Source organism: Vidua macroura, chromosome 12, assembly GCF_024509145.1.
Source record: "Vidua macroura isolate BioBank_ID:100142 chromosome 12, ASM2450914v1, whole genome shotgun sequence".
In the NCBI taxonomy this organism is placed as follows: Eukaryota; Metazoa; Chordata; class Aves; order Passeriformes; family Viduidae; genus Vidua; species Vidua macroura.
Window position 1 is genome coordinate 14,495,591 of NC_071582.1, and position 14,295 is coordinate 14,509,885.

Consider the following 14,295-nt stretch of genomic DNA (forward strand, 5'->3'; position numbering starts at 1 on the left):
GGGCTGTGCCGGGGGGACCCCGCGGCCGGGGAGAGCCGCACACCCCGGGCCGTGTTTATATGTAGAAAGAAGGGTAATTTGAGTGCTTATACCAAGAACCAGGGTTGTTAAGTTTGCAGGCAGACAGCTAAACGGTGCCAAGAGCGGGCAGGGAGGGGGGTGCGGGGGGGAGGCTGGGGGTGTGTAAGAAATAAAGAGCAATTGTCAGAAGCGAACAAAAGGCGGAGGATGGAAAGGAGCTGGGAATCCCAGGGCAGAGCCCCTCGGCGTGGACTTGAACTTGGGCTTTGACACCGTCTGCCAGGCGGAGAGCGGCTTCGGGCCGGGTGAGGCGGGCTGCGGGGGGAGTGACAACAGCCCCGGCAACGCAGAGAGGGGGCATTACACCCTCCAAACACCCACCTTGGATGCGGCGGGGGGGCACTCTGCTTCAGAATGCGACTGATCCGGGGAATAACCCAGACGGGCTGAGACCCGACGGGCTCAGCGCACCTCCCGGTGCAGAGCAGGGCGGCGGCGGGGGGACCCCGTCGGGGCTGGCCGGGGCCAGACGGTCGGGGGGGCCGCCCGGTTCTCACAGTCTGCGCCCGAGCCTGGATTCTCTGCACGTCCCGGCCGGTCCCCCCTTTGCTACTATTCAGCACTTAATTGAACATTAATGGCAGCTGGGGATGAGGTCATTGGAGCCGGCTTTTCTCACACATTTTTCATGCAAATCCGCTAAACTCTAAACAAATTTGAATAAAACCCCCTTTGTGCAGGCCCTCCATGGTGTTTTTCCACGGGCCGCTCCGCCTGTCTCCGCACACTTCATCCGGGGAGGGGGGAGTGGTGGGGAGATGAGGGGGTGTGGGGGGGTCTCTGCTCGGGCCTGGAGCGGCAGGCAGACCCAAAGAGGCTGTGTCCTCTGCGAGGCTCTCGGATCACCCCCAGGATGCCCACTGCACCAGCAGGGCCCTGCACTGTGCCATCATCTCCACTTGCAGCCCCCCTACAGCACCAGTTCCCCCAGTAATATCCATTAGCATCGCCAATTCCCCCTGTAACACCTCCATAGCACCAGTCTGCCCCCAGTAGCACCAGTTCTCCTCCAGCTCACGCTAATCCCCCACTGCAATACCAGCCCCTCAACCACCATCAGCCCCCCAGCGACCCAAATTCCTCCCACTACCAGCAGTGTCCCCACCCAGTACCCCTTGCTGCACTTGGCAATCATTGCCTCTCTGTAAGGTGGTTTTTGGGTGCTCAGGACTGCACAGGGCTGCAGACCCCCCCGGCCCCCCTGCTCCGCAGCCCCCGCGCAGCCCCCATTAGCATCCCCGCGCCCGGCCCCCTGCCCAGCCTTGAACTTGGCCATGCCGGGCTGCGCTCCTTCTGCCTGCCTGGGCTCGCACAATGCCGGCCTTGACCCATTGTTTGCTTTTTTCGGATTTCAGCTGGGAAAGCGGCCACCTCGCGCAGCCTGCCCCGAGCACGCCGGGAGCGGGGCACAATGGGGAACCCTGCTCTGCAGGCAGAAGGGCTCCAAATCATTTGAGAGACATATTCATTATATTCTTTCACGGGGGTCTGTTTGCATTGGGTTTAGCGGTTACTTCCCAGACGGGGTTCAGACCAAATAAAGATCATTGAGCGGCGAGGGATTCGCTCGGGCTTTCAGGGAAATGTGCCTGATGCGGGGCACGGCGCAGCCCGGCTGCTTGGCTCACGGCTGCTCCCGTTTCCCTGTTGATTTGCCTGGGTTTATTTTGTGCCCATTGCCTCCTCCGTCTCGAGACTGCACCAAATCACACGATCACTTTTGCAAAAGAAGAGTTTATTTTCAACAGTGCATGGGGTTGGGAGGATTTGAATGGGAGAGAATTACAGGCAGTACATTTCTCTTACAGGAACAGAGAGGGTGCAGTACAACAGCAGCAGGGCTGCCTGGCCTGGAAAAGCTCATGGTCTTCTGGGCCCCAAGCACAGTGTCTTTGGGAAGGCTGCACTCCCACAGCTCCACAGACCCAGGGATCAAGAGCAGCAAGGGCCGAGCTCTGCTCCATGAGCAAAGCTGGAGGCTAAAAGCTCCCTCCAAACTTCACACACCTGGCATTTCACCAGGTGAGACAGTGACTGGCTCAGGTCTCTCTGCCTAAGCACTTTGGTCCTGCTCTGGGGTATTGAGGGCACTGAAGGCAACATACAGGAATGATGTGGGATGATCCCTTGGCTCCCTGTGTTGCCCTGGCTCCCTCCCCACGGCTGCACCGCTGTGTTTCAAAGTGATGCAGAAATCCACTGTGTTCACGCGACAAAGCTGTCTCCTCTCTGGGGCCAATGGAGAAGCAGGTTGGGACCCTCCTGGAGAAACTCGGAGAAGTCAGATGGCAAGTCCAGGCAGGTGGTAGCCAACTGGAAGAAGGAACTCACAGGCTTCAAAAGTCCCTTGTCCACTCACTGGGATCTAGGAAGGAAAGAAAAAAAATGGAGTGGTTATGATCTCTGTCAGAGAAATGGTCCAGTAGCGCTTGGCTGAGAACAGACCAACTTGTCCCTGGTGGAGCAGAACTCCAATCCTCTCTTTGTCCCCACCACATGTTTCTCATGGCTCTGGACCACTTTACCCTCTTCCTTACCAGGAAAGCTGTAGTCCCCAAGATGCCAAGCTTCCCCTGCACCCTCCTCAATCCCCTACCTCTGCCTGCCCCGCACACCGCCAGCCAGGGGAGGGCTCACGGCTTGTCCTTCCTCCCTAGGCTTTGGGGCATGGGATTACTCTGCATGTCAGAGCCACTAAAGGCACAGCCCTCTGATGTTTTAATCTTCGTGTTAACTTTCCCTGCCCTCGGCGCCCTTGCCTGACTGGAGAAAGTGATACCAAGCCACCGAGCTGGAGCCGAAGCTGTGACGCTCAGCCAAAGTCCCCTTCTCGGCTTTCCCCAGGCCTCCCATGCTTTGCCCCACACATCTCGCACCTTGCAGCATGTTCTCCTCCCTTTTTCCTGATTTTTTTCATCTATTTCCTTTACACTTTATCCATGTTGAGTGTGTATTCCCTAGCCCCCCAAACCAGTCCCATCCTTTTCCTATCTTCCCTTTGCTTTGCCCATAAAATGTTACATTGGAAGGAGTAAAGACTAATATAACAAATCCTTGAGTACACTTGCAAAAGGAACCATCAGCTGGCTAATTTATTCTTTTTATTGCACCAAATTGTAATTTTATAAAATATTGCAAATTTTATAAAATATTTGCAAGCCCATTTTAAGAGATAAATCTTCTGTGTGGCTCTCTAATGAGCCGCCCTGGGAGTAGCTGGCATGTGATCTGCTGTAGGTCGCACCGCGACGTTCCCAGGCTGTGACTGGATGAACCACCGTAACTCTTTGAACTGTGCAAATACTCTACACTCTGGGGTCCAGGCTGCAATTTTCATGGGTATTTTTTCTCTCTCTTAAAAATAGATTATCTGTAACCCCTTTATTGCAATATTCATAAAGCACTTGATGGAAATCCAAGGAAAATCCCTTCCCTTCTGCAACTTTGAAGCAAGCCTAAAACTTAAGAGAGGCAGAGGCCAAACCCACCCCATGTGCTTGGGTTTGGGGAAGGACCATGGCCTGTGTCTGTCTCTGGGTGCTGAGAGGACAGACCCCATACTGTATGTGTTTAGAGAGAGCCAGGCTGCAAAAAGCCAAGGCTCAGCACTTCTATGTGAGATTAGGAGTCATCCCAAATGTTCCCCCAAGCCTGGAAAGGATGTTGAGGTTAGGAGAGATGAGATCTGAATGGTGGTGGGTGTTTTCACTAGCACAGGACTGGAGGAGGCAGCTGAACTCTTGTTCTCCCCAGGGGAAAGGCTTTACCTGGCAGGTAAAGTTCCCTGTCCTGGGCAGAGACAGTCCCTGCCCTCTGCAGGGATAGGCTGAGCTTGCTTTGGCCGACAGAGAAGCTCCTCTGTAGTGTGACAGAGAGAATGCTCGTTGGTACCCGACATCAACCCAGCCTGGAAATCACCCACTGCCTGCCTGGTGGGCTTGAAACTTCTGGCACTCAGGAAATGAGGGCAGGAGGGGCTGGACCAACCCAACTGATTCGACATAAGCTTCAGAAAAACTCAAATCTCCTGCATGCACTTTCTCTCTGGGCAGAGTTCAGCCTTGCACTGAGGGTGCCTGCAAAAATAGGGCTTCACCAGGTCCCAGTTCCAGCCCCAACACTGCCTTCCCTCCCAAATGCCCTGCACAGGGAAAACACCCCTCTGTGTGTGGATTTACTGTCTATCTTTTTGTTGTTGTTGTTTTAAAGCTGAATAAACAATTGAAATTATAGCTCAGCCTCTGCCTCAACACTTGCTCCTCTGCCTCCTTGTGCCCTTACAAAGCCAGCACTGAGGTTTATATGCTGATAAACTGCCCTGCCACAGCAATTCTGGGCGGTGGGAAGAGAAAAAAAAAAAAACCCTCAAATAATGGTAAATGGATGCAGAACGCTCTGCCTAATCAGATTCCTGTCCCCTATTGAGGCCAGGAAGGAGGGACCCCGCTCCTCCCCTGCCCTCAGCCCAGCCTCCGCTTCACCGGCTCACATGGAGAAACTTTCTGGACAATTTAATCTCGACAGGGTGTTACTTAGAAAAACCTTTTTCACTGTCAATTTTTTTCCCCCCTCCCTTCCACCCCCCCCCCCTTTTTTTTTCTTCCCTCCCAGCCTTGATTGAATTTTGCAAGCCCCTGATATCTTTCTTTTTTGTAGGGATGCACGCTGCTTATGCAAATACCAGCCTTTCATACCAGCCTCCCTGGCTCAAGCCCTCCAACTTGAATGTGACCAAAAGCTGTGCTCTCCCCTGCTAACTCCTTAGCACAATTACACCTCCATTCTGCTCCAGGGGCCCGGGGAGGGGGAAAAAAAAATCATTTTAAACTAATAACACGTGCTGTTTGCTTTGGATAATTACAAGGGAGCTTCGGCTTCTAAGAGCTATGAAATATTCTGTTCAGCGGGGCGGGAGGGAGGCTCCGTGTTACGCCTACGCCGCGAGTTTTATCTCCTGACGGAGATGCTCGCGCGGCCTCTCGAGGCTCCCTCCATCTCGTGCTCATCCTCTGCACCTGGGCAAGCGTTTACATTTCCTACGGAGCAACTTCTCGGTGCTTTGGGCTACAGGAGAGAGGAGAAGGCGCCTGACATTTTCCTTATCTCAAGTTACAATTTCCTGCAAGCATCAAGATAATAAAACATCGGAGATGGGCAAGATGAGCGAAATGAATGCGGCGGCTGAGCCTCCCGCAGCAGCGCGGGAAGGGCCAGGGAGAAAGGACACCCGGGGGATGCGGCTGCTCCGCTGGCTCTCGTTTGCATCGTGGCCCTGACGTTATTGTCCTCCTGCCTTGTCTGCTGGGGAAGTTTATGTGGAGGGCTTTTGCTGGGGCGAGGAGGAGGAGGAGGGGAGTTTTCCCCAAAAGCACCCAGGAATCTGTCAAAAGAGGGACAGAAAAGAGAAGAAGAAGAAGAAGAAGGGAGACAGAGAGTGGGAACGTCAAGGACCCCTGACTAATGAATAGCAAGTTTGCCCTTGAACCTCCCTGGGCTTTGCCATTCCCAGGCTCCAAACAAGGGCTGATGCATGCTTGGGCCCAGCTGCAGGGGGACCGGGCTATGGTTCATCTCAGACACTTTGACAGCCCGGGCCTTTTCCCCACATAGCTCAGACTCGCCTAACTACTCCCCTGGCAACAGCTCAGTGCAGGAACCTGCGCTGAGGCCCTGCCTGCTGCATACAGAAGTACGAGGAGGAGGAGGGGAGCCGCTGGGAGAAATTAGCTAGAGACTGGCTTAACCCATCAAATGCTGGGCAGGCGTTGCCAGCCCCAGCACCCTTTGCTCAGCCCCAGCACCCTCCAGGCACCCCTGGGTGCTCACTGGCCAGTATCTGCAGTGGAGCTGGAGAGGGGCAGGGGTGGGTTAGACGTGCAGAATTGCTGTGTATCACAAATCCCACGACCTGCTGCTTCACCATGACCCAGTGCCTTGGACCTCATGAGTCGGAAGGTCCTCATGGTGCCAGGCATGTGGGAGGGAGCCAAAGTAGCCAGCTGGAAAAGGCCACCAGACACTGAGAGGAAAGGGCATGGCCTCTCCCCGGTGTGGTGGGACAGGGCATCCCTCCCTGCCAGCCAAAATGAGGGCAGGGGCTGGATGAGAGGCACAAACTTGCCCTGGATGCTCTTTCTGCATTGCAGATCAAAGGCTGAGGACGAGCTGGCCTTAGGGGTCTGCACTGAATGGCTGGAGAGAACAGGCACAAGCACCCGGCGGCTCTAAAATGCGACCCAGAAACGTTCCCACATCCCAGCCCCATATAAATCAAGGGGGGAAAAAAGGGGGAGCTCCATCCCAGCCTCTGTTTTTACAGAGCATCTTTCATGTGCAGCCCCTGAGAGAGGGCTTTGCCGAGCTTGTTAAGGATGGCTCCTGCGCCAGGCTGAGAGGGGGACGCACCATATGGAGAGGAGAAAAAGAAAAGGGGACACTGAAAATGGAAAATTATGCAAAGCAGGAGGAGAGGCACTGGGGGAAAGGGGGGAGGGAGGCAGCAAGGAGGTGGGGGATGGGGAGACAGGAGGCTGGAAGGGAGCCCTGACTTGGGGAACACCATTAGCCGGCACTGGGGCTGCATGAGGAACAGAAGTTTCCTGTGATCAGGTGCAGGACAGCCCTTTGTACCCTTGGGTGCTGTCACTGGAGGACAGTTCTCCAGCCTGGCCTTCCCTGAGATGGTCTGGGCTGTGCCAGGGTGATGCCCAGCTGGACTGTGGTGGGTACATTCTCTTTCTGGAGCTGTGCTGCAGTGGGAGACACAGAAAAATGGGGTCTGTGATGACCTACTTCAGAGGTGTCCTGAGGACCTCTGTTACTATAGCAATGAGGCTGCAAGCAAACATTATGGTCTTTTGGACAAGAGTTTTGCTTGTCATCAATCACAAAACCCAGATTCATGTAAGGAGGTGCCAGAGTATTGTAAGAAAAGGTTCTGACCAACAGCAATGATAGCAAGGGCCCAAACTGCCCTTGGGTCTCAGCTGCCCTTACAGGGAAGGTGGATGCTTGGGTGGGTGAAAGGAGAATCCAAATTCAACTGCCAGAGCTCTACCCTTCCCCTTGGACCCTGCAGGGTCCCAGTGCTGCAGGGTGAGCTGCAGGCCCAGTGCAACTCAGGGATGCTGTGCAGGCATTCCAGTCCAGCCTTGCGCTACTGCCCAGCTTGTGCTCAAACTCCAGCATTGGCCTAACGTGGTGTTTGGAAAAATGACTCAGCTCTTCCCAACCCAGGTGCAGAGCTCCTTTTCCCTATCCTGGAAACACTGGTCACCTTTGGGGAAACACCCGCCTTGTCACTGTGACAGCTTCTTTTTCCCAAAGCCACTCTGTGCCCCAAACTTGTGACACTCTGTTGGCTCACTGTCTTGGGCCATGACACCTTGCACATCTTCACTGGGTGCAAGCCCCCTTCTCCAGCCCATCTTTTACCCAGAAAGGAAAGCCACCCACACCCGTGCTTGGTGCTGGCTATTCTGTGTCTCCTGCTTTGTCCCCTCTGTGCCATTCCCATCTCCCCGTTCAGTGGCTTTTGTTCAGAGCAGCCAGTGTTTTTCCTTCACTCTCCTCAGCATTGCTCGACACCCAGGAACACAAACTGCTCCTGGCTCTCACCTCTCATCGCTCTTGGCCCTGTCACAGCCTTTGATCTCACACCCATATCTACCACACTGCTCCCTTTTCTAGCTCCTTCTGTTAGTTCCATCAGGAAACCTTCCCTTGCTGCATCCCAAATGGATCTCCCCATTAAACCCATCTACTGTGCTTCCCTGCATTTACCATTGGTTAATTTACCATCAGCCCTATGCCCCTAAACCCTCATTTCAGGCAGGTGTGGGGAAGATTCTTTTCAAGCCAGTGCACAAGAGGGGCTGGTGCAGAGACAGACGTGGGCCTGTGCCTGCAGAGATGGGCACGCTTGCCCTGGCATACACGTGTTCCTGCCTGCACATGCCAACACCTACATGTTCCTGCCCACGTTCCCGCTGCCACATCCAAGGCTGTGGGATTTCAAGGGGAGCTCTTGTTCTCCAATGGGGCACAGGCATTATCTGCACAGCACGGCTGCAGGTTGGGATTTGGGCTGCTTGGTTTTACAGCCACTAGACTAAAAAGAAGCCATACCCATTTAGTTTCTTCAAGAACCATGCCCTGGAGTAAGGCTACGTGTGTTGGCCAGATCCTCAGTAAAGCCCTGGAATAAGCTGTAGGCACTGAAGAGGATTCATCTAAGCAGCATACAAAGAAAAATAGCAAAAAATAAAGTTCACGGGGGCACACAAAAAACAGAGCTTCCACCCACAGAGCAGCTGTGTGGGGCTCCAGAGACAGGCAGGCAACGTGGGAGATGTTTCAGAGCTTGCTCTCAAAATTATACATTTGCAACCGCTTCCCTTCTTCAACCACTGGAGGTACACTGAGCTACCTGCCCTGCAGAGACACATTTCAATCTTCAGGCACAGGACTTTGTCCTGGGCTGCTTTAAGGCTGGCTGGCCCTTGCGGCAGCATGATGCAAAAATGAGATGCTCCTTCGTGGGAGAAGAAGAAGAGGGATGTACTCTACACCTTGGTGTTCTGACACAGGCAAGGAACTGCCCGTCCATGAACAAACCCAGGCAGAGGGGCAGTTTGGTGCTCTCACTGCAACTTCCCACCCACTAGGAATGGGTAGTGTGGGGAGAGCAGATGGGATTCAGGGTGTCCTTTGGATCAGGCTGGCCTCAGCTGCGGTGCTGGAAGCTGAACCGTTTCCAGGAAGGATATGGCAAGAACAGTGAGTCCTGCCCAAGTGACGGTCCAAAGCGCTGGCACTTCGTCCTGATTCAACCTCGCCCCAGATTCCCGCCCTTGGCTCGCTTCCAGGTTTCTTTCTCCTTGACCCATCTCCATCAAAAGAAGTGCTGTTATGAGTCTCTGCTCTGAGTTTCTAGTCTACAAATAGAAGCAAAGCAGCACCTGCTCCAGAGCTGAACATTTCCACTAAACCCTATTTTGATGCCTGTCCCGGCCAAAGAAATCTTTTGGGACCATGTCACTTGTATGAGATGTTAAATATTTCAACCTCCAGCAATACAAGACACTGATACGATACTGAACTACACAATTGCTATATGTCCCTGCACTTCCACCTTGGCTGCAGAGATGCCCCACAAGGGCTCATCTCCAGCAAATATTTCTCTGAACAGGGACAGGGAGTTGGCTGCCTTGAGTGCTGGGGCTGATGTGTTTATTGGGCAGCAAAGCTGGCTCTGCCATCTCTCCCGGGGAAGCTGTGCCATGGGAGCTGCTAAAACAGCATTTCATTTCCAAACAGGGCCCCAGAGACCTCTTCTGTGAAGGATTCAACAGAGCGAGGCGGGGTAGATCAGAACAAGGAGACACATCCCCAGGCTAAAAACAAGGCAGACCCCAGGTTTGATGGACCTTATTGCTCTGCACCAGGGTTCAGGCTGGCCTGTCCCCTGAATCAGTGCCAATCTCTCCTGGGCCACCACTGATGGGGAAACGGTGAATTGGGATTTTTTTTCGCCTCTTTCTTCCCCCATTTTCCCTCCCCTAACTCCTTTTCCGCATCATAAGCAAAGTCCTAATAAAGCTCCCATCCCCACTGCCAGCCCTGCACCATGCTCCCAGCAGAAAAGAGATGCAAAGCCACGCTTGGAATCTGATTCCCCGGCTTTAAACGCTGCTCTGCCAGCAAAGTGCGACTTGAAAGCTCCCCTGTCACAGTTACAAAGCTCCGAACAGCCCTTCCTCGGATAATCACGCTTATCTCCAGATTAAGAAAGAGAGACCTGCAGCTGAGGCTGGTCACATGGGCTGGGATGTGGGCAAATCTCTTTTAAACAATCCCCATATAGCTGTGACCTCCACCGTAGCCCAAATACACCGTCCCTCAGTCCCACTCGAAAACCAGCTCTGGAGACATGACAGAGCATGTGAGAGGAGACTGGGCTGGGGATGGGGGGGGCGGAGGGAAACCACGGGGGAGGAGTGAGAAAGCAACGGAGGAGAGGAGGAGAGGAGGGTGAGAAAGATGGAAGAAGAAATAAGTAAAGGGAGGATGTGGGAGAGGAATAGGATGTGGTGGAGAGGGAGGAAAAGTGCATGAATGGAGGGGGAGGATGATGAAGGACAGGGAGATCTCTGCTACTCTTCCTGTTGGGGATTAGTTGTCCCTGCACTGTCCTCAGTTTAACTCTTCCCACTCTGTCCCCGACTGGCAGCCTAGCCTGATTACGTGACTCCAGCTGTGCCAAGCAGCCTTGGCAGGGAGAGCACGTTACCTACTTTGCTGCCACGGATTCATTAAGAGGCTTTGCTTGTGTGGGAATAGTCATCCCAACGGGGAAAGGGAAAAAAACCCCTTCTGCAGATCAACCTGGCGAGGAGCTCTGACAAAGCGGTTTCTACAGCGCTGCCCAGAGTTTGGGAGCCAAATAAAGAGAGATAGGGATGTGCACACAGGAGAGGAAGGCACAGGGGGGGTAGGAGGTCAGCTGGAAGGGGTCCTTTGCATGGCCACTGCTCAGAGACGGGGTACCAGACAGGGAGGGAACTTCAGGCCCTTTGCAGGATGCTGGTGCCTGGTTCTTCTTTGTGATTAAAGGCCACCTTGCATCTGGGTCAGGCATGGATGACACATTCACCCTGTGCGTAAATGAAAGGTCTGAGCAACCACAGAGAGACTTTTTCCAACAGCAGGTTCCCTTCTTACATCCATGTGGGATTAACACAATTACTTTGCAATGGAGGAGCCCAAACAGCTCTGAAACAGGCACAGAGTGCTGGGGCTGCACCTCTCTGAGGAAACCCACTTTCTGCTGGCACTGATTGGGGTTTCCAGCCATGGCCACCGGCTGCAGCCCGCCGGAGGGACGGCCGTGCTGCCTCTCCAGCTGCTCATTATTCACCCTGCGCAATTAGGCACCGCTGATAAGTCACATGAAATTGCCTTTGTTCTCCAACTGGAAGACCTGCATTTCATGGGAATCCCTTTTTTCCTGCACATTACTGATGAGCTGCCCACTGTATCTAGTGCTGGAGTGGCAGTGAGGATTTTGGGGCATTCTTTGGGCTGGCCCCCATAGACATCCTGTGCAGGTCAGTGGGGAGGTGTAGCCTGGCCCTGCCTGTGTTCCTGGACTTCTCTGAGCACAAAAGAGAGCTGCTGCTCCTGCAGCTCACCAGGGACTTGTCAGCTCTCCTCCAGGCAGGTGGCTTTGTTGCTTCCTGGCTACTCTTCCATCTCTCTGTATCACTTCCCAGCTTCCCTCCCAATAGCAGAGGAAAACCCAGTACAGCTGCAAAGTCAGCGGGGGAAGAGGTGTCAGCCTTACCCAACCCAAACCCCCAACAGACACCTCACCTTGTTCATGACCTTCCCCTTCCTCCCCAGCCAGCCATCAGGAGTAAACCCCATGCTCTGCTGCTTGAACCAAGCATCTCCCACCCAGGCTCCCTGCAGGGCCAGCCCTGCTCCATCGTGTATCAGCTCCTGCTCTTCATTCCTTCACTGTACCAGAACCCAAGTATGGAAGAGAAGGCAAAGCGAACTGGAGCCGACATGAAGCTGGATGCTACCAAGCTCCACAGGAGGCAAGCTGTGCTCCAGTAAACTTCCCAAAATGACCTCTGCTTCAGAGCAGCCTTGTGCCATGTAAGTCCCTGCTCTTTCAGCATCTGGCAGCTGCTCAGATGGGACCACAGGGAGAAAGGACATCTTGGCCCATTAAAGAGTTTCTTCCCATTCTGCTCAAGAAATGTATGTGGGCTCTTAAGTTTTGTTGATTTAAGGGAAAGGATGCAAAATTAATTTAGACAGGAAATTAATTAGATGTGAACTAATGTTTACATCCTTACACATACAATGAGTTCTTGTGTGAACCTACAGAATGCAGATGGATGGATGGATGAAAGATAACAGCAGTCTAGGAATGACATTATGTGCTGGTCCATACACTGGGGATGTAGAAAGACTTTTCTCTGCATTGCTAATTAATAACTCTATCCTGAGCAAATGTTGATAAATCCTTTATAGAGCATGTTATCTCTGTCTCTCCAACTCCTGTTCTGCATTTCTATTTGCCTGTTTCCACTGCTCCACCCCTGGCACCCACACGCTTCACTTCCCTCCCGTATTTTGTAACTGGTAGCAGATTTGACTCCCTTTCTGGAGAAAGAGGCGGAGGTTTTGTTACTGGGGCTTTGTGTGAGTGATTGCATGTGTATGTGTGTATACAAAGATGGATACAAATCCATTGGAAATAAACACCTTTTAAGGGACTTGAGAGAAAGACACACAGGGCAGAGGAGAAGAAAGAGCCTACAGACCCTCAGCCAGACAATCAGCCAAGATGAAGAGAAAGACCCAGTGAACCAAAAAAAGCCTCAGTTCTCTTTTAAACTCTCCATGATTTGCAACGAAAGCAGCAGATCCCATCGCTGGGAAGCCGAGCTCTGGCGATGTAACCCTCACCCCTTCTCCCAGCCCCGCACAGCTCAATTACCCCAGGCTGCCAGGCTGCACTGAGCACACCCCCACCACCCCGCATCTCCCCCGCCACCGAGACAGCTTTCACCAATGGAAGGAGTACAAATATATTCATTGGCACCTTATCAGACATGCATGCAAAACTAATTAACATGGGGAGACATGCAAGCTGCCACCCAGCCACAAATACACACCCACGAGCATGCACACACACACGCACGCATGCACAAGGCAACCCTTGTCTAGGGGGGACATTCAAAAGGCTTTGTCACTAATTTAGGCATCTGTCTCAGTCTGGTCTGGTCCTCCTGGCTAGGCTGGAGTTGTGGTTTTTTTCCCACTCTGTTTGACAATGCTGGGAACATGCCCGGAGACCCCTCATTCAAATCACCCCTTGACAATGGTCTCATTGTGTGAGCATATAGAAAAGGGAAAGGATGGGGGAGAAGATGTGGAAGGGGGGTAAGGAATTAAAATGTGAACCCAAGGAAGTGTTTACTAACACAAGCCTCGCAGCTGCCCCGTCTCTCCTCCACCCCCTTCTTCCGCCCCCAGCCGTTCCAATGGCCCAGCTTGTCCCCAGTTCGAAGCGGGCAGCAGGATGTCGGGACAGTGGAGTGGGAGCAGGGCTGCACAGAGGTGCACAGAGAGCAGGCAGACTGAAGGGACGAAGCCTCAGGGCATTCAAGTCTTTGGCAGCAGGGGGGCAGGTACAGGTTAGAGAAGAGAAGATAGAGCCAGAGATGCCTTGGAGAGGATTAGGGACTTAAAATGTCCTGGGAAGGACATCTTCATGGAGGAGCAAGAGATTTATTGGTATAACCACTCCAAGGCTTTTTCCGGCAGGAACAAAAAGTGCTTAAAGCTGGCCTCGTGGATTTAGAGCAAGTGAGCAGCCTCGCTGCACGGTTTGGACTGCTCTCTTTGGTGCTGCAGCCAGACATGCTACAGCACGAGAAGAAAGGGGGGGAGCAGCAGGGTGCTGGAGCTGGGGGCTCAGAGGATGGACCAGACTCCCTTCAGGACCCCACTCTCTGCCTATTGCTAGTTATTAAATACCAGGAGAGAAAAAAAAATAGGGAAAAATGCCCCAATGCCCTGAGCACCCCCAGGCACGCCTGGGGAAGGAAATAGCGATGGTGCAGATGGGGGGTGTTCGCCCCCAGCCCCACCGCGCTTGGCTGGCCTTGGCAGGCTCCGTTCAGCTGGAAATGCCCAAGAGCCAGCAGAGCAAAGGGAACGGGAGCTGAGGAGGGGGAGAAGATGATGACAGCGTTTTCCATATATGCAAATGAATCCACACAAGATACCCAGAGGGAGACAAAACAAAGAGACCTCAAAGAGGCTGGCTCTGAGACCCACACAAAGCCAGATACCTCTGCACATCTACGGTGTTTGCACGTGAGGACCTGAGCAATGCAAGATGCAATGTTGCCCAGAGGTTCCCCCCAATCTGAGTAGATATCAGCCTAAAGAAAGCCTGGCGGAGGAGCCCAGTGAAAGCTGCAAAGACAAATGCCACAATCCCACATCCTCCTACACAAACAGGTGCACCTTAGGAGTACAAAACTATTCCTGTCCTTTAGCTTAGTCAGAGAAGAGAAAAGCTGTGATGCAAACCCACATAAGACCTGCCTTGGTGGGCAGAGGTAGCTCTGCTCCTCTGACAATGCTCCTGCAGTCAGATCCACCCCCTAGACCTTTGTGTGATTTCCA

General features: G+C 53.2%; 1 protein-coding gene across 1 annotated transcript in view; it reads right to left on the reverse strand.

Moving 5' to 3' along the window:
• Nucleotides 1-1,795: 1,795 nt before the first annotated feature.
• Nucleotides 1,796-14,295, reverse strand: part of LOC128813517 (basic salivary proline-rich protein 2-like) — a 41,113-nt gene continuing 28,613 nt past the window's right edge. The window contains exon 5 of the mRNA XM_053988712.1: nt 1,796-2,446. Coding sequence (XP_053844687.1) covers nt 2,437-2,446 — 10 coding nt within the window. The 3' untranslated portion in view covers nt 1,796-2,436. The remainder of the gene's footprint in view (nt 2,447-14,295) is intronic.